The following is a 19,021-nucleotide window of genomic DNA, read 5'->3' as shown; positions in this document are numbered from 1 at the left end:
GCGAAGTCAGCTGGCTGCCCAAGCTGACACTTTTTTTGGACCGAGTGTGGCCAGCCGGTTGTTCCCAGCATGGAGAGGGAGAAGAGAAGGAGGAAACTGGACAGCTCTGGAAGTCTCTGAAGTACGACCGTATCATGGCTGTGATGTAGTTTATTGCAAATTCTCAGGACTCCTGACACATCCTTTATCAAACATAGAGTACAAAGGGTGTATTTCCAAGGAAAGTCACAACAGTTTGGGGACTGTCCGTGCCTTTGACCGATTAGAGTTCTTGATGGAAAGACCTGAAGTTAATTGCTGTGGGAAATTTGGGACAGGATTTTTGGGGGGTGGATTGGGATTTTGTTGGTCATTGAAAAGTAGCCACTAGAGAGAGCAGAGGAGTGCTTGACTTTGGGTTGTGGAGATGTTGGTGATTATATGTAAAGCTGCTGTGTGAATTCTTTTTTGTGGGGAAGGCAGAGGGAGAGAGAGAGAGAATTTTTTTTTTAAGATTTTGTTTATTTATTTGACAGACAGAGATCACAAGTAGGCAGAGAGAGAGAGAGAGAGGAGGAAGCAGGCTCCCTGCTAAGCAGAGAGCCTGATGTGGAGCTTGATCCCATGACCTTGGGATCATGACCCCAGCTGAAGGCAGAGGCTTTAACCCACTGAGCCAACCAGGGGCCCCGAGAGAGAGAATCTTAAGTGGGCTCTATGCCCTAACCTGACACAGGGCTTGATCTCAGAACCTGAGATCATGGCTTGAGTCAAGAACAAGAACCGGGTGCCTAACAGACTGGGCCACCCAGGTGCCCTGTGCACATTCTTACACACAGCTTTTTGTGGGCGTGTTTTCATCTTTCTTGGGTAAATGCCTAGGGGAAGACTCGCTGGCGGCGGGGGGGGGGGCTTATGTAAGTTTAACTTCTAGAAAGACTGATGGTTTCCTGTGTGTATGCTTTCCCACTCCTACTAGTCAGGTATTGGCTGCCAATGGCTTTCCATCCTTGTGGACACTTGACAGTGTCTGCCTTTCCCATGTTATCCATTCTGGTGGGTGCAGAGTGTTACCTGCGGTTTTAACTTGCGTTTACCTGATGACTTGTTCACGTGCTGTCGCTCATAGAGCTTCTCCAGTGAGGCATGCAGGGGCGCGGTGGGGAGGGTGTCTTCTTTTGCATCTCTGGTTTAGTTCTTCCCCTGCAGTCTCACCCATGACCTCGACGGCCAATTACTCACCACCCCAAAAAACACCAGCGGCTTCTCAAACGTCACACCTTTGAAAATGCAGTCCATCTGCCTCCACCTTTCCGCTCCAACTCCGATGTCCATTTTGTTGCTTAGGCCTCTGGCCCTCCCCTACGTCCACAGTATTTATGCTCTATTCTGTGCTTCCATTGTCCACTGTCCATGTTGTGTGGGATTCTTCCTTGGCCCATGCAGGGCAGGGTCCTGTCTCTCTTTGCAGTCACGGTACTTGTGACAAGGTCTGGCATAGAAACTAGACTTGTTGCTGTTCTTGTTGCTCAAAAGCTAGACTTGTTGAATTAGCGTATCTTCCCAACAGCTCTGTGAGAAAGACTGAGCCTTAAACTGAGGATAAAGGTGTAGACCCAGAGGGCTCAATTGACTTGTCCAAGGTCAGCATGTGTGTTATAGGGTGAGGCAGTACTTACTAGAGAGTTTTGACTCTCTTACATTATAGTTTTCCAAACAGGTATGTTGTTTGAGGTACAGTATCCATGGAACAGGCTCGCGTCATGCCCCCATGTGCACACAGGTGGAGACTTTTAAAACAGGTCACGTCCAGTTGCTCAACTTGCACATACAGTCACTTCTCTGAGAAGGTGCCTGAGATCAGGGAAGGCCACAAGCTCATGGAGCCATCCCAACACCCCCTTCTCCCACTTCATGTAAAAAGGCAGACCATTCACTCACTTGTCTCTCTGAGGCACATTGCTGCAAGATGGAAAACCTTCCAGCTGTGTAACCAACAGAGAAATACCCCTGGTGTTGAGAAGCAGAGGGTTTAAAGTCTGGAATTTTGCAGCTCAGAGGTTTCTACCTGATCACTTTCAGAGAGACTGCAAGGAGACCCTAATCATGCTGTTAACGGATGCTTTCAAAATTTTACTGATGATTGATTATATCTGGACTTTGGCGATGTAATTCAGAAGGCATCAAAGAATGAAGTTACAAAATAACAAAACTCCTTTCATTTTTTATTTACTTATTTTTAGGAATGGTTTCTCAGCGTTTGCAAAAACAACCCCCAAGACAGGAACAGAATTAATGCTGGACTCTCTTTCTAGCAGTAAGGGATAGCTGTCCATGAGTAAATGGACTAAAGAAACCCTCTACATCTCATTAAGATACACATTTCCAGGTAAAGTTTTACATTTTACATTTGATAAATTTCCTCAAAAATCGTTAACATATTGTTCCTATTGTTGGGGGACTCATACTAGTTGTGTTTCTTTGGAAGAAAAATTGTGACCATTGGATCTTGACGGCTTAGTAATCTTAAAGGCAGAGCTGACTTGTGTGTTAGGTGAACGTGATAACCACTACACAACGGAAACAGATTAGAGCTGACTTTTGTGACTGGAAGCTGTCCTGCAGTCAGGTGAGCACTGAGCTAGCAACTGCTGAGCCACTGTTCCTGGGGAAGTGCAGGGTTGGTTTCCTCGGAGTTCAGATGACAACACTTTGTCTCTCAGTCCACACGTGATCTTGTTTTAGTGGCATTTGTATGTGAAGACCGCTTATTTAATATGTGTTCCTTACAAATAACTGTTTCTTCATAAGGAAACACTATCTCAGGTACGGCACCATGCAGTGACGGCCTCTCCTGTTCAGTTGCACATGGTGTGCACACAGCACACAGATACACACTCTACGCCGCACAGGACAGTCACGAAGGAAAGCATTCCACTAAGACAGAACACTTGGAATCCTGTGAAAACATTAATGAAGACCTGACTTGTGGTGGAGCTTACTCTGTGATGGGGCACAGGGCAGTGTGGTTAAACCTCGTGACCTTGACTTGCCCCTTGGAAAACCAAAGGAGAGTGTGTGACTTACTTGGCGGAAGAGGAATGTGTCAGTGAGGCTGGCATGGGGGATCTGGTGGCTCAAAGTCCACCCCAGGACTTTGGCTTTCACTTTGTGATGGTGTCAGCAACATTCCCTCCAAGACTGGCTTGAGAAATTCCTTCAGCCTTGTCTGCTTGGCTTTTCACCTCAAACCTTTAAGTGTTTCAGCATAAGGGACGAATGCAGCGAAGGTCAGGCGCCAAAATGTGAGGCTGCGTTCCAGCACAGGGTCACACTCTTCCAGATCAGTAAAACCTTTTCCCAGGGCAGAATTCCATGCTGATATTTTGGCTGCTGTGAGAGGGACAATTCTTGGAGTCTTGGGCTGACTTTCGTTGCCATCGTCATCATCGCTGACACCAGTGCCAGGCTTTGCCATCTCGTCCAGAGATGGGTGGGTTCTTGGTGGGTTCTACTGCCATTTCTGCCAAGATTTCCTCCACGTCTCCGTCCCTCATGTCTCTGAAGCCCTCTCCACTTATCTGCTGTGCAATATGCATTATGTGTTCGACACTGTTCTTTATATTTTCTGTAACACCTTCAAAGCCTTCAAAATTTTTCACGCAGTCGGGCCAAACATTGCCCCAACAGGTATGAATAGTAGCCTGCTTGCTGCTGTCCTAGGCGGTGCTGACGTGATCTATGACGCTGCGTGTGCTGACGGATTTCCAGTAGTCCATCATGGTGGTTTCCTCACGGGCGTCGAGAGCCTCAAAAGCCTTGCTGTAAAGCTCCCTGGTGTCGTGAGCCTTGAAAGCTTTTATTATGCCCTGATTGAGGGGTTGGATGAGAGAGGCAGTGTTTGGGGACATGAAGAGAACTTCTATGTTGGGGCAGGCATTTTCAAGTTCCTCGTGGCAATGAACTAGGGCGTTATCCAAAATTAATAAAATCCTGAATGCAAGGTTTTTGCTGTGGAGATAGCGTTCAGCTTCTGGGGTGAAGCAGTTGTGGAACCAGTCCCAGAATATTTCGGATGCCATTCACGCTTTTTTGTTCCACCTCCAGTGGACCGGCATATGGTTTAGCTTCTTCCCTCTAAGTGCCCGTGGGTTTTGGGCTCTGTGTACCATTAGGGGTTTGCACTTAAAAGTCACCCTTGGCATTGGCACACAGGAGCAAGGTTGCATGGTCTTTGAATGATTTAAAGCCAGGAACCTCGGAGGCCATTTCCATTATATAGGTTTGTTTGCCGATGTTCTTGTAAAACAAGCCTGTCTCGTCAGCATTGAAAACCTCCTCTTCCATATAACCCTTCTCACGTATAATGCTTAGCAGATGCTTTTTAAATTCTTCTGCAGCTTCCTGATCTGCAGGACCTGCCTTGCCTGCAAGTTTAATGTTTTTCATGTGGTATCGCCTTTTGAAACATGCAAGCCAGCCTGCGCTGGCCGAGAAGGGTTTAACCTTTGTCCGACCTTGGGTAACAGGACTATAAATTTCCTTGGCTTTCAGCCTCACGACAACACTGTCTACTATGCTGTTTTTATTGGCTGTCATCTCCTGAATCCACAAATTTAGCTGCTTTTCCATCTTTTCTGTAGCTGCATCACACATAATCGATGTTACTTTAGCACTTTCTGGAGCGGCCTCGCGCACAGATCCACGGATGTCCTCTTCTTTTTCCTGGATGCACCGTATTGTGGATTCGTTCACGCCAACAGCACTGTAACTCAGGCCTGAACGGAGCTTATCTAACACACATATTTTCTCTGTAAGGCACATTACAGGCTTCTTGAGCATCGGAGCACTAGACAGCGCCTTAGCAGTACACGCAGGGGCCATTTAAAACAATAAAATCAACAAATAGCATAAAAAATGTGAGAAACGTGTTTTCAGTAGACTGTGAAAAGGGTATCTGCTTACATGGCCGGCTGAAATAAGGTGGCAGAGCATGGCCTTAAGTTCAGCGAGGAATGTGTGTGTAAAGGCTGTTCAGATTTTTCACTGCTCTGCACGTGTCTGCAAATGAGAAAGAGCCACAAGTACTGATCTGAGGTTACAAATTTTATCGTGTGGGTGAATTTGCACAGAATCCGTGAACAAGGATGGACTGTATTTATATGGGTGTCTTGCAAAAAGAAAGTTAAATTTTTTAGTATAAAAATATATTAGTTTAGGATGCTGTTTTGTTGGACGTGGAATGGAAGGGAGTTGAAGGAGAAAAGAATGTAAAATTTCTGACTTTTAAATAAGAGCTTGTGGGTAATTCTTGAAGACTGGATGGATTTTGTGTTTCTATTGTGTTTGGAGTCTCCTGGACATTTTTAAAAGGATGCTTAGCAGTTTCAGAAGTCATTGGGACCTCGGAGTGGCCGCTGGCCCGCGTCTGACAGCAGGGGGGGTCTTCAGCACACGCCCGCGCGCTTCTCCAGGCCTGTCTCGCAGAGCGAGCAGGGTCCGCTGTGCACGGGAAGGACGAGACGACTTCGGTCTGCAGGAAACGCGGCAGTTTCTTGTCGGACTTCTTAGATGCAGGGGTCCGGTGTTCGTCTTCGCGGCTCTCAACTCGCGGTCTGGGCCGGTTCAAGCGTTGCAAAGGCCGGAGCTGCTGGAGCGAAGCAGACCGCGCTGCGGGCTCCCCGGCAGGACGGAGGCGCGGGGACGTCCCCGCCGGGGCCCGCACGCCGCCCGGGGGCCTCCCGCACCGAGGCTTCCGCTGGGCGGCGGCGGCTGGCGGGGTCCCGGCGCGGCCCGCCCGACCCCTGCCGCCCGGAGGTCAGCGGCGGGTCCCCCGTGTGGCCGCGGCCCCGGGGCCGTCCGTGAGCGAAGCCGCGCTCGCAGCTCCCGGGCCGTGCGGCGGCCACCGTCCCGCCGTCGGGCCAAGCCTTACCGGGGCCCCGGGGCACGCGGGCGTGCGGGAGCGAACGCGGCGCGTCCTCGCCGACACGCGCCGTCCGCGCCGGGCACTTCGCACGGCCCCGGCAGGAGGCTCGCTCGGCGGCCGCAGCCCGGGGCGGGTCCGCCTGCGCCTCCCGGGCGCGCTCGCCGCGGGGGCCGGGCTCTCCCCGGCCGCTGGAGGTGGCGGGCGGCGTCCACGCCACGGGCCCGAGGGCCGGCTGCCGGGGCGCCGGGTCGGCCGACCGCGTCCGAGGGCGAGGACCGGGAGCCGCGCGCAGGCGCAGGCGGCGGCGGCGGGGAGGGCGGGGCCGGAAGGGCGGCCGGGGCGCGGTCTGAGGACGTCACTGCCGGCGACGGCGCACTTCCGGGGGGCGGGGCCGGAGGTGGGGGCGGGGCCGGAGGTGGGTGCAGCCCGGAGGAAGGAAAGACGGTGAGGAGAGGCGGCGGCCGAGCGGGCGGGCGTCTGGGGCGGCCGGGGTCGCTCCGGGTCCGCCGGGGCCGCCCGTCCGCGCCGTCTCGCGCGGGGCCCGCGGCCGGGGCTGCGGCGGCGGCGTCGGCGGCTCAGCGCCCGCGCTGTGTGTTGCAGGTGTACCCGGAGCCGCGCGGCGAGAGCGAGTGCCTCAGCAACATCCGCGAGTTCCTGCGCGCCTGCGGGGCCGCCCTGCGCCTGGAGGTGAGCGGCCCGGGCGGGCGGGGGGGGGTCCGGAGGGGCGGGGGGGTCCGGGGGGGCGGTCCGGGGGGGGCGGGGGGAGTCCGGGGGGGCGGTCCGGGGGTCCGGGGGGGCGGTCCGGGGGGGGCGGTCCGGGGGGCCGGGGGGCCCCGGGGCGCGGAGGAGCCGGTGCGAGCGGAGCCGGGAGGCTCGGGCGGGCCGCGTCGGCGCCGCCGTGGCCGTCCGAGTCCCCGGTCCCCGCCGCCGCTCGGGTCTGCCTTCGGGCGGCCCCCGGGACCCGCGTCCGGTGTGCGCCGGGCCCTCGCGGTTCCCAGCGGGCAGGACGAGCGGACGGGCGCCCCCAGCCTCACTCCGTTTCCAGCCGGAGAGGCGGCGGCTTTCCGCGGACGCGGCGCTGCGGGCAGAGGGGCCAGCTGTCGCGAGCGGACGGCGCGCTGCCCTCTCGGCGCCGGCCGGACCCTCCCGGACCCCCGCGCCGCATGCGGTCCCCGCGGCCGCTCTCGGGAATCCCAGCTTCCCCGGTCCGCGCTGGCGTCTCCCGGCCGCGGCGCGCTGCTGGGGCCCCGGAAGCCCGGCTCCTCCGCGGGCACTGCGGGTCACGGGCCGTGGGCTCCGCTCCGGGCCTGCGGCGTCACCGCGCCCAGCCTCGGGCGCCTCCGCCCTTGCCCGCCTGCGGCCGGCTGCTGGAGAAGAGCCGGGAGCCGCCAGCACACCCTGTCCTGCGGCTGCGTCCGCGGAGGTGTCTGTCCGGCGAGGACAGGCTCCTGCAGGCCTCCTGGAGGAGAACCCAGAAGCCCTCGAGTCGGCGACGGATCGTTGCTCCGAGCGCGGACCGCGATCGCCAGCCCGGCAGCAGGTCGGAGATCGGGACACGGTCCTTGTGCGCGAGCAAAGCGCTGTTCGGGAGGGGGACGCGGCGGCTCAGAAGGGCCTGTTTGTCTCGGTGACGGAGTCCCAGAACCGAAGTCAGGTTCGGAGCCGACGACTAAACAAAGAATTCTCAAGACGGCGTTGGTGCAAAATGGTGGTTGATTACAGCCCGGGGACAGGCCCGCGGGCAGGCAGAGCTGCTGCCCCGGCGGTGAGGTCGGCTCGTCACATTCCCTTCTGCCCCAGCCTCCTCCAGCTTACGGGGGGAGGGAGACACAGGGCTTCCGGAACCGAGAGCGACCTGCCTCTGGAACTTTGTGCTGTTGATCAGGTCACCTCCCTGTGGAGGCCTCAGGACATCGGCAGGGCAAGGGAGACTGCTGTCCCGCAGGACTGCCGTCCCGGCAGGTCAACTAGCTATCGCTTTCCGGCGGTCGGGGCGCCTGAGGAAGGCCGCACCTACGGAGGGGAGCGGGTGGAGAGGGGTGCAAGGCGCCAGCTTCTGCTCTGTCCTCAGCCGGCCTCCTGCTCTCTCATCACACGGCCGTACCACCCCGATCGCGCCCATCTCGTCTGATCTCGGTAGCTAAGCAGGGTCGGGCCTGGTTAGTACTTGCATGGGAGAAGGGCCTGGTTTTACCCTTGGCTGCTTCTCGGCTGTGAGCACACGCGCTGCTGGCGGCTCCCTGACTTCTGCTGTGAGACGGATTTTTTCCAACCAAGCTTTGCTTGGTGTTACACTAAGTTTGAATTAAGTTTGAATTCAGCTTGCAGATTAGATGATAATCCTACAGGTTGGTGTGGCACTCTTTAAGGACGTGCTAACGGTGAGACTTAAAAACCGCTCCTCCTCCACGTTCAAGAGTTGCTGTTGGAACTTCATATTCCAACTCTTCCCTAGACTGGTTCTCTTAAAGACGCCCTGGAAGAGGTCACTATCCTGTCCTGAGCCCCGAGAATGGTTCTAGGCATACCAAGGCCTTCAATAAATTTGTAGTTGATGGTAATTTTTTTTTTTAAAGATTTTGTTTGTTTATTTGACAGAGACAGCGAGAGAGAGAGCACAGCAGGGGGAGTGGGAGAGGGAGGATCAGGCTTCCCTTCCATACGGGGCTTGATCCGAGGACCCTGGGACCCCCAACCACTGAACCATCCAGGCACCCCTAGTCATTGTTTGTTTACAAGGAAATTGGGATGACTCGTTTTTAAAGAGTCCGTTATCTCTTCTAGTAAATGGGCACCTTCTTCATATGCTTCCAAGCTCAGTTGAAAGTCACACTTCAAACTCTTAATTACGTGAGATAATTAAAGTGAGAAAACAGCACATCAAAACCCTCCAGTTGTTGTCGCTTTGATTGTCCCCTCCCCCCTTACGAAATCACCCAGAGAAAGGAGTCTGCTGTGGTGTGAGCCCAGCTGGGGCTCCAGACCTGATCTCCGTGGTGGGAAGGGGCCCGCCTGTTCCCAAGCCCCTTGACCTGGCCTTGTGCACCGACCGGCTGCAGCAGTTCCCCAGGGGCTTTAAAGAAAACGACGTAGAAAGGGAACTTGCATTTTTGATATGTGTTCTAGGCTTTCCAGGCTTTATTTTTATTTTTCTAAAAGATGACAGGAACTGTTTGAAAGGATAGATCCAATCCTTAAAACTGAGCTCGAATTCCAGGTTAGCTTTTGTTCTAGAATGTGTCAAGGTGCTTTTCTGAGAGTTCAGAGTGAAATACGTTTGTAATGGATTGTTTTTCGTAATTTCTTTTACCACTTTTTTACTATACTAAGTTTTAAAGATTGCTGTTTTTTGCTATGACTTCTTAAAGGAAAAGAGGAATTGAACTATCAGTTCTCTTAATTAACTGTAGAAAACCAGGCATGTCCACCAGCAGGTGGTTCCGGAGCTTTGATTTTAAAGGAACGCTATGCAGTTTGCATTTATTAACCCTTGGGAAACAATTTAGGTTTTTAGTTGGAAAACATTTTTAAACTAGGGGAAAAAACAACTGTGGGAAAGCCATACCTGTGGCCTGGGCGACCTTTTGTTTTTCTCTTTGCTACTGATCTTGCATCTCATTTGAATCCTTCATTTCCTTGAAATAGTTTGGGATTTGATAAGAATTCAGGTCCCCCCCCCCCCCCCCCCGCCACGTTCCTCAGGGCAGACTAAGGTAAGATCTGAGAGATGCCCCTGTTCGGGTAATTAAAGTTGATGCTTAAATTTACTGACAGAGGAGCTGGTGCTGTGGTTGTCCAATTACTTGTGGGAATATTGTGTTGAGAATCCCTAGTTTGCCTGGTATATGCAGCTGGGACAGCATTGTCCTAGACCTGCGTGCGACGTAGGCCAGAGAGCGAGTCTTGCTAATGGGGACGAGGTGCGCTGTCGTATAGTTTCCCAGAGTCTCCATTTTGTTTCTTGTTTCAGTTCTCAGTTGTGTCTTTATTTGTGAACGATTTTTTTTAATGATTTTATTTATTTGACGGAGAGACAGGGAGAGAGGGAGCACAAGCAGGGGGAGTGGGAGAGGGAGAAGCAGGCTTCCTGCTGAGCAGGGAGCCTGATGCGGGGCTCGATCCCAATGCGGGGACCCCATGCAGGGATCATGACCTGACCTGAGCTGAAGCAGACAATGGCTGAACCACCCAGGCGCCCCTTTTCTAAGGGACTCCACATGTCGCATGTTCTGCTCCTCTGTCTTGACCATGGTCTGGCAGTGAGGAAGCCTAGCCCCGTGCGTCTGCGTTTTCAGCACTTACCCTCGAGCCACTGTTGGGGCCTTGCATCGGTATTAATCCTTGGATGGGGCACTATGAGCTTCAGGGTGTAGGGGCTTTTAAACACTTTGAACCCTGGCCCAACTCTCCCCCGAGTTTTCCTCCTGCACCTTACCAGCAGCAGTGGGCAGACACTCTTTGTACCTGCCGTGTGTTTTCTTGACCTCTGGGGCATAAAGAAGCCTGTTGGGATAAACATTTGGGTTTCTTTTCCTCAGTATCCTCCATGGTGCTCCCATTTCTGGGTAGGTGGTCTTGGAGCTGGGGGACATTCCAGATGTCCTGCACTGCACGCTGGCACTGGAGGACAGAGGTTGCAGACTCAGACGGGTCTCGTGTTGCCTCCCGGCCTTTCCACGCTCCGCTCCTGCAGCTCTGCATGCGGTGCGGGCGGCGTTGTGCGGCCCAGTGCTCCGGCTCCAGGAGCGTCTCCCTCTGCGCGCAAGGAAGGCGCTTTCTCTGAGGTCCGGGGAAGGAAAAGGAGCCCAGGTGGGCGCTCCGGCATTGGAATCAGCTGGGCTGACGTAGTTAGTGGGGAAGTCTTGGAAAACGTGGTCTTCCACGTGTTTCCGAAAACTCTTCAAAAATGCAGGGAAGGACAGACTGTTTTATGATAGTATGTATAATGCTTGGTGCTCTTTGAGATTTTTAGCCCAGGTTGTGATTGAAATTTTGTCCAAAAGAATATTTAAAAATAGGGTCATAATTAAAACATGTTTACATGAAACTTCAGTTTATTGACAGAGGTTTTAGAATTAATTGAAACGAAATCCCAAGTGCATTCGTAGCCCTTTTCCTACCGATGGAATGCCCCAAAGTGACCAGTCCCCCAGCAGGTGTGACTTTTGTCTTGGATTGAGGCAGATGCATCGTCGAGCTGCTTGCTACAACCTGGCGTGAAGGTGTGTCGAGGCCGCGTGGCGGTATCTTCCTTAGCTGGTCCCCTTCGCTGTTGGCGCAGTGGTAAGCGGAAATGGTTGGTCATGCCGCAGGGTTTGGCTTGCATCGATAAAGCTCTTGAGGTTTACTCACCATGCCTTTGTCAGAACTTGCCTCTTGTGTGAGGGGTGGAGTTCAGTTCGGAAGGTACGTATTCTCTGGGCATTCTGTAGGTGCTCAAAAGTGAAGAAAGCTGAATTCTGTTTAGATATTCTGGTTCTATTTAGTTTACTGGCAAAAAGTGTCCCAGTTTGATCCTCTGTCTTACATCTTTGTGTCTTGCCAAATTATTTCATGGGGTAAGCTCTTCGTCACCTCGGGATCTAGGCTGGTTTTCCAGAGTAAATAACTAGGCTTTCCCTCCACTTCCGGTCTGTGCTGTGGCTCGTCGTCTAGGTGGTGCTGTCCAGCGAGTGTAACGTGAACCACGCTCATCGTTCTAATGCTTCCGGTACCTACGTAAAATGAAAAACATGAAGCTCATTTTAATAACTTTCTTTGTAACGTGAAGTATCCTTAATGCTCCAACATGTACTTGATATAAAAGCTTTGAGATACTGTTTTCATGTTAAGTCTTTGAAATTCGGTTTGTTTCTGTCACTCGCAGCTCTTCGCATTCTGGGATCAGCCGCATTTTGAGTGCTCAGCAGCCTGTGTGCAGGGCGGTCTCTGTGTTGGATGGCCTGAGTCTAAAGATGGGTTGAGAGGCTGTCATCCTTGAAATTCAGTGGACTGACATTAATTGAACACAAGCAACAATCCCGTGCATTTCATATGTACTGTTTGGTTTACTCACAGGTGTTCTGCAGATAAGGACCTAGATCTGGGGTGGTTTGTGGGTCTCGGGGCACAGCCCGGCAGGCAAGCGTGCACGGGATTGGAGGAGCCAGACGAGCGACGGCTGGCGGGTCTCAGGGTGTAGCCTGGCAGGCCAGCGTGCACAGGATTGAAGGAGCTAGATGAGCGGTGGCTGGTGGGTCTCGGGGCACAGCCCGGTAGGCGAGCGTGCACGGGACTGGAGGAGCCGGATGAGGGGACAGCTGGCGGGTCTCAGGGCGCAGCCCGGCAGGCGAGTGTGCAGAGTCTGTCCTCTGGTCTGGTGGTTCCACTGGGCAGGCTCTTGCATGCGTGCTGCTGCCTGGAGAGCAGGAAGCTGAGCTGTGCGGTGATGGTGAAGCCACACTGTTGGACTGTTTCTGGCAGGGGCCATAGGTAAGTTCTGAGTTTAGCTGGTGGCAGGGGAGGCCTTGTGGGTGGCCCCCGTGCAGTCATGTAGGGCTCTGTACTTGGCTTAGTGTTCTGCTCGCACCATGTGAAATTCTAAGGCGTTTTGAATCAGGAGGTCTGCATTTCATGTGTGCTGGCCCATACTTATTGGGGGGTTGGTCTACGCTGCTGGTATGGTTCTTAGAGGCGTATGAGAGATAACAGGAGTAAGGTGTTCGCTGAGTGCCCGTTATGTTTGGGACCCTGTTGTGTTTCCTGACCCACTCGATCTTAGGACACCCCTACGAGGTTGTATCTGTAGTGTCACCATGTTGGGGTTAGAAACCCAAGGCGCTGGGAGAGAGGCACCTGCCCGAGGTCCAGGGCTAGTGATGGTGGGCCCCCCTCTGGCCCAGCTTGCCAGAGGCCTCCTGAACAGTGACAGTCCGTGTGCCCCTCCCCGAGGAGAGGCGAGTGCAGGGACCTGGAGCCGAGTGTACAAAGGGAGAGGTGCAAAGGGGCACAGAGGGGTCACAGGCGTGACTTCCTGTCCTGCGTGCTGTTGGCCTGAGGCCAGGTAGAGTCTCTAGCACAGGCCGGAGCGCTGCATCCCTGACCCACTGAGGGGAGGTGGCGTAGTGAGACCCAGTTCCCGACCTCGGCCCCTGTCCGCCACGCTGTGAGCGAACTGCCGTGAGGTGCTGCTTCTCCGGCAAAGTCAGGATCGTGTCCTCTCTGGGGCACTTGGATCTGTCGCGCCGTCCAAGGTGCCACCTTCCCTGTCCGTGGTCACAGCAGGACCCAAGATAGACCCAGGGCTCCGTTTTTCTGCGGGTTCCTGTGGAGAAGGCGGTCCTGCGGTCTTGGGTGGATGAGGGGGTGGGGGCGGGCTTGCGTGTCCCCTTGGGAGGAGGAGTCTCGGCTGTGTGTGTCCGTTTTCGCTGCCTCCACCAAGGGGACTGGGCCAGACGCAGGTGTTGGGCCGGATATTTGGGAGGTTCCTGCCAGGTCAGGATGGTCGTTTCCAGGGCAGTAGTCTGCCGCCCCAGCCAACCGCCAGTGCAGCACTAGGACTGAGCCCAGGATTCTCCTCTCCCTTTTTGGGCTTTTGCCTGGGGGGACAGTTGCCTGAGGTCTGCCTGGGGTGCCTCCTGGGACAGCTGCTGACCGTCGTTTCAGGGGGCTTACCCGAGTTAGAACTGCGTCCTGACTCGTCGGCAGGTACTGGCGGGGCTTCCCGTGTGCGGCGGGACAACGAGAAGGCGGCTCTGCTTCCCTGCACGTCCGCTGCCCCTGCTGCGGCTGCGGCCGCCATCCGCTTCCCCTTGGCGGGGTGGGGGTGGGGGTGTGTGGCATTCAGCCTTCATTGGCTGGGGGCTGTGGTCCTTGCTGTAGCCCCGGTGGGGGCAGAAGGCCGGGTCTTGAGCCCCGCAGGGGTGGGGGCGGGAGGCACGTGCGGAGCTCACTGTGGCCTCGTCTCCTGTTCTAGAGCACACGGAGACCCAGAGGTGTGTGTGGGACACCTGTGTTCCCAGGAGATGCTGCCGGAAGGTGGTCGTCTGTGCCTCCCTTAGGTTGGCCTGGCGGGCTGCTGGGTGGAGGGGAGGGCCCAGGGCTGAGATGGGGGTGGCGGGCAGGCCCCAGAGCCTCTGCAGTGAGCGGCTCCCGCCTTCTCTCCCTACCCCGCTCTCACCGAATGCCGCCGTATTCTTGTCGGCCTCTTGGCCCACGCCAGCTGTCTGGCCTGGCCACCAGCACCCACAGCGGCCCCGTGGTAGTCTAGCCCCTCTCTTGTCCTTCTCCAGGCTGGTCTCCCTCAAATGCGAATCTGACTTCTGGCGTCTTCCTCCTGACTCCGCGTCTGCTCCGGGTCTTAGGCTGAAATCCAGACTCCCTGGAAGTGAGGGGGAGCGGGGCAGGAGACTAGGGCGGTGCTGGGCCAGAGGATGGAGCGGTCCTTGCCGTCACCCGCGCACGCGGGCCTGTGCTCCGTGATGTGGGGGCTGCCGGGGCAGACCGGCGAGGTGGTCTGACCAGCGTCTCCGAACCATCTTGGCTGTCATTTGGGGTGCAGACTGTACAGGGAGTCAAGGGCAAAAGCAAGAGGACCCGAAGAGGTGATGGCAGTGAAGGGGTGATGGCCCTTGACCCCCAGCGAGGACAGCATCCGTGGTTGGAAGTGTGTGTTCCCGTTCCACGCAGAAGGTGGGGGTGACCTCCACGTGGGCTGCGTGGGGTGTGGAAGCAGAGTTGTGGAGGACCAGGCTCCGGCCTGAGCAGGAGAGGCCGTTTGTCTTTGAGTCCGGGAGTCTGCTGGGTCCTGTGTGCTGCTGGCGTCAGACCTGCGGCGGTGGAGGTCGGCGAGGCCCGACTCCGACGCGGCCTGCGCCGGGGTGTGCGCCTGCCTCTCGTGCGTGCACACGCTGCTTGCCCGCGGGAAGCCCCTGCTCTCGCACCGGTTTCTGGGGGCCACTGATGGGGCCAGGGAGGGGTCTGTGGCGGCGGGCAGCACAGTGTGCGGTGGGTGCCCGCGTGTGTACCCGGTGAGTGTGAGGGCGGTCCCCGCACATGGGTGGTTGTCTTGTACTTCTGTCCCCAGTGCTGGCTCTGGCTTCGTGCCGAGCACGTGAGACCAGGAGGAGTGGCGGGTGGTGATTCAGCTTCAGTCACCGGCGTGCCGCTTTGTGCACCCACATGGCTGCGGCCTCCATCTCTGCGGCTCCTGTCGTGGTGGCCGCGGGGCCGCGCGGCTGTGCTTCCTCGGGGTGGCCTGTGCTTCCGGGGCCCGCGCGCTTGGCCATGGTGAGCTGGAGCAGGTCCGTGTGCAGGACCGTGACCACGTGCAGGACTGATGACTTTGTTGTGCGCAGTTGTGCTTTGAGGGTGGACATCTCTCACCCCAGGCCAGACCTCAGCGTGCGTGCCAGGGAATTGGGTGTGAATGACGGTGGCCGCCTGATGGGGTGTGGGAGGGTCTGCGGCAATGGGAGACACTCAGGCCCTTTGGGATTTGTTTTCTTTGGCAAAATACAGGGTTGGGCGATACCCTGCGTTTTGGAATCTGTGGTCACAGAGGCACAAGGTGGGATATTGCGGTATTTTTACATTTGATTTTGTTGATAATCTTAGCTTCTTGCTCTCAAAAGGCACTTATTTTCTAAATTGTAGTTGTTTGATCTGTTTGTAGGTGTTGGGTTTTGTCAGAGCTCCCTCTTGGAGCTTCCTCATGAAAGGTGCTTCTGTAAGAAGGGGAGGCTAGCGACTGTCCAGGGAGGTGGCCCGGTCATTTCGGACATGGGGCTGTTTCGTGAGGACGTGCTTTGTTGAGTGGGAGCCGTGGGGTAGAGGCATAGCAGAAGACCCTGTTACCTTTCATTTGCTGACTTCAGTTGCGTGTGCAGACGGGTTCTGGTCCATAATGTTTGTCCTGCATCGTTTGGAAATGTGTCTCCCCCACTGTGCTGTGTACCCCAGGGAGCACTGCTGTGGCCAGCCCCAACCTAGGGTATCAGAGCTCACTGCTGACCTTCCTAAGCTCAGCCGGGAGAACTGAGCCCTGAAGTATTGCTTCCAGAACAGCAAAAGGCTGCTCATACGAGCTTTTTAAGAACAAGTTGTATTTTCTCACGATCAATAAAATTAATTTCTATTCATTAGAGTCTCCTGTGTTACCCCAGATCTATCAGCTGAAGTGAGAAATTCCTGTTTCTGCCAAAGGGAGAAGTAACTTGAGTGTATAGATCTCTTAGAGAATTTTTGGTTTCAGCGGGTGTATAGCTGTTCGGGAAGGTTGATCTTTGTCCTTGCATTGTCCTTGGAAGACAGCCAGCGTAACCAGTCAGCACAGATGGGGCAGCTCAGCGGTGCCACGGCAGGGCCTAGGGTCTGGGGAGCTTGCCTGGGCGCTGTGTGCAGGGTCTCATGGACAGGTGGCCGGCTGGGTGCTCCGAGGTGGCTGGGGGAACTCACTTCTAGGGCTTGGGACGGGGGGCCCTGTTTCCTGGTGCTGTTGGTGGGGTGTCGCCCTTCACCCTGGGAGCTGCTCCGGTCTGAGTCACAGGCCCTTCATCTTCCTCCCAGCAGCAGTGCCCCTGTGTCCGGTCCTGCTGCACACGTCTGGCTCTACTCTCTGCTCCCAGCGGCAGGAGGCTGTTCAGAAGGGCTCATAAGTAGACGGGACTGGGGCCTCCCTGGCCCATCTCCGCTCGAACTCGCTCAGGGTCAGCGGCTGCCTGTCCCGAGGTACACCTGCAGAGTCCCATTTGCTGCGGTGGGTACCCGCGCTCCCTCGGTGGTGTCCTCACACGTTCCGAGCCCGGGCTTTGGGGTGGATTTGGAAGACCTGTTGGAATTCTGCCGGGGAGTATTGGGAGTGAGGCCGCGGTGTCCAGTGACCAGGTTCGTCCTGGCTCCGCACTGACAGATTGGTGGCCCCTGCCTCCTTTCCACCTGTAACCAAGCCACGTGAAACCAAGTGGGGAGAACCGACGAGTACCTCCTGCTCCAGCTGCGCTAAGGGAGTAATTGACACAGGGTGCCTGAGATAACTGGGGTCCTTCCACTGTTCTGGGGTGTCTTCGTGCTGCGTGAGCATGACGGGGGCGGCGCCAGCTCTGTGGGGATGTGAGGACGGGTGGAAGCGGCAGGGAGATGGTCATGTCTGTGAGACAGAAGAGGTGGTCTTGGTGTGGCAGGAGAGTGGGGGGTGTTGTCCCGAGCATGCCCAGTGGTGTCCCCCATTTCTGACCGAGCCGGTGTGGTCGGCTCATCGTCCGGCCAGGTAGACCCACAGCACTCGACACAGAGCACCACGGGTCGGTCCTTCTCCTCGGAATGCCCCAGCCAGGCATGCTGCGGTCAGGGCTGTGGTCCTGCGGGGGGGCGAGTGGGCAGAAATGCTTCTCTCGTCTACGGGCAGGAGCGTGGCGGTGGCCAGGGCTGTGCTGTTGTGCTGTGGTTGGCTGCTCGCATGCAAGGAAGACCTGGACTCCGCCTGGAGTTTGCGTGAGTCCTTGTTCTCGCGCTGTGCTGCCATATGGGGACGGCCCAGGTGGCCTCCATCCCAGTGGTCCGCCAGCCTGTCCTTGTCACCGTTCGTGCCACCATCCTGCTGAAAGGTAGCTCTGGTCGGGCCCCCGTTACCCAGCGGCTTGCGTCCAGAAGGTTGTGGGCGGCCCCTCCCAGGATTTGAGCCGTGTCCGCTCCGCCTGTCGCTCCCCCTGCGCTTGGACGTCCTGCCCCAGGGGTGCTGAAGCGCTCGCGGTGTCCCGAGTAGTGGTTGCTGATCGGCTCATGGAACGGAGCGGCGTGTGTCCCGTCACGAGTGCTGTGTGCTGAGAGCCGGGGCTAGAAAGGCTAGAGAGGCTTGGGAACGCGGCCGGGAGGTTTCCTCCCGCCTCCTCCGCAGCTGTGGGGACCCTGGGACGATCCAGGCAGGGGTGGGCATGTGTGTATGGAAGAAGCTCTCTTGTTCCCTAATCTAGAAGGGGTCCAGATGCTTGTTGCAAGCTGGCCCTAGTCCGTTGGTGTTTTCGGAAACAGGTCGGGTGGAGGCATCTGGTGGAGATGAGACGGCTCGGACGTGCCTTCTGCGCGCATGCCGGGTGCCGGCAGGGCTGTGCTCCGTGAGCACGAGGCCGGGCGTGTGCCGTGCTTGTCGTTGTTCCTCTTGGGGCTGCTGCTCTGGGGGTTTGGGGCTTGCCTGGGCTGGCTCGGCTGACCTGCACCTGTCCGCAGTGTTGCTGGGAAGACTTCTCAGCTAGCCTCATGCATCCTCGCTGGCCTAGACCCCTCAGAAAGGGGTTTCTGTGTACGAAACACGCGTTCTCCTGAACACTACCAGGTTATATGAGTAGTTTTTGCTTTGCAATTGACTATGATGGCCAGTGTTGGCCAACCGGTGGGAAAATGGTTTATTGAGGCTCTATTTCTTATTTTCCCCTACGGCCCTGTGAGAAAACCATCAGTCGGGACTGATGAGTGGGAGCAGCTGAGTCGGGAGCTGAGGCGTGTATGGTCGGAGAGACGTCTCTGCCCAGGGAAGATGCTAGTCGCTTAGTGTGGTGCCTTCTGACCGCTTCTCCTTTCTTGCCCCTTGCTTGAGGCTGCTCTGAATGTCTTAGTCCTCACCGCGCTCCTACGGTCTTAAAAACAGACAAAATCCCTGCTGACCTTCTGGGAAGGGGAGCCCCCCTTCCTGGCAGGTAGTTGCCCTGAAGCGGATTGTGTCCCTGAGGAGCTCCCTTAGGTCCTGGGAACCGGCGAGATGACCAGTTCCCAGGGAGTGATGACAAAGCAAAACCAGACCCAAGCCTCTCAGACCACATTTGGATAGGAAATTTGCCCTTAGTATGTTTTTTTTCAAAAGGGATTTTCTAGCCAGAACATGTATTTCCAGCCTGCTTTGTATCCGCGTGTGCTGAGTGTTTTCTCGAGTAGTTTAGAGAAACTCCCGGGTCTGTCCTTGAGGCGCAGACAGAACTTGCCTGGGCATTAGTGTTCCCACTTTCTCGCGGCTGAGAGCGTGGCCCCTGCCCTTCAGGGGGGATTGGCAGGTAGGGTCCACTGAGGTTGCAGAGTGTGGAGCTTGTAAAACACGGATTCCAGGGTCCTCCTGGAGAAGTTTTGACTCCTGTAGTGGGGTTTTTAAAG

At 56.0% G+C, this 19,021-nt stretch overlaps 1 protein-coding gene across 7 annotated transcripts in view; it reads left to right on the top strand.

Moving 5' to 3' along the window:
• Window positions 1-19,021, top strand: part of ARHGEF7 (Rho guanine nucleotide exchange factor 7) — a 126,394-nt gene that overhangs the window by 20,984 nt on the left and 86,389 nt on the right. For 4 of the 7 annotated variants that reach the window (XM_059144605.1, XM_059144606.1, XM_059144601.1 and 1 more), the window contains exon 2: window positions 6,506-6,592. In XM_059144605.1, coding sequence (XP_059000588.1) covers window positions 6,506-6,592 — 87 coding nt within the window. Of the gene's footprint in view, window positions 1-6,290; window positions 6,350-6,505; window positions 6,593-7,153; window positions 7,446-19,021 lie in introns of those variants that run through there. The other 3 variants (XM_059144609.1, XM_059144608.1, XM_059144602.1) reach the window with 2 other exon arrangements.

This window comes from Mustela lutreola, chromosome 13 (genome assembly GCF_030435805.1).
Source record: "Mustela lutreola isolate mMusLut2 chromosome 13, mMusLut2.pri, whole genome shotgun sequence".
Taxonomy (NCBI): domain Eukaryota; kingdom Metazoa; phylum Chordata; class Mammalia; order Carnivora; family Mustelidae; genus Mustela; species Mustela lutreola.
Note: the sequence above shows the minus strand (reverse complement) of the source record. Positions and strands in the feature narration are given on the sequence as shown.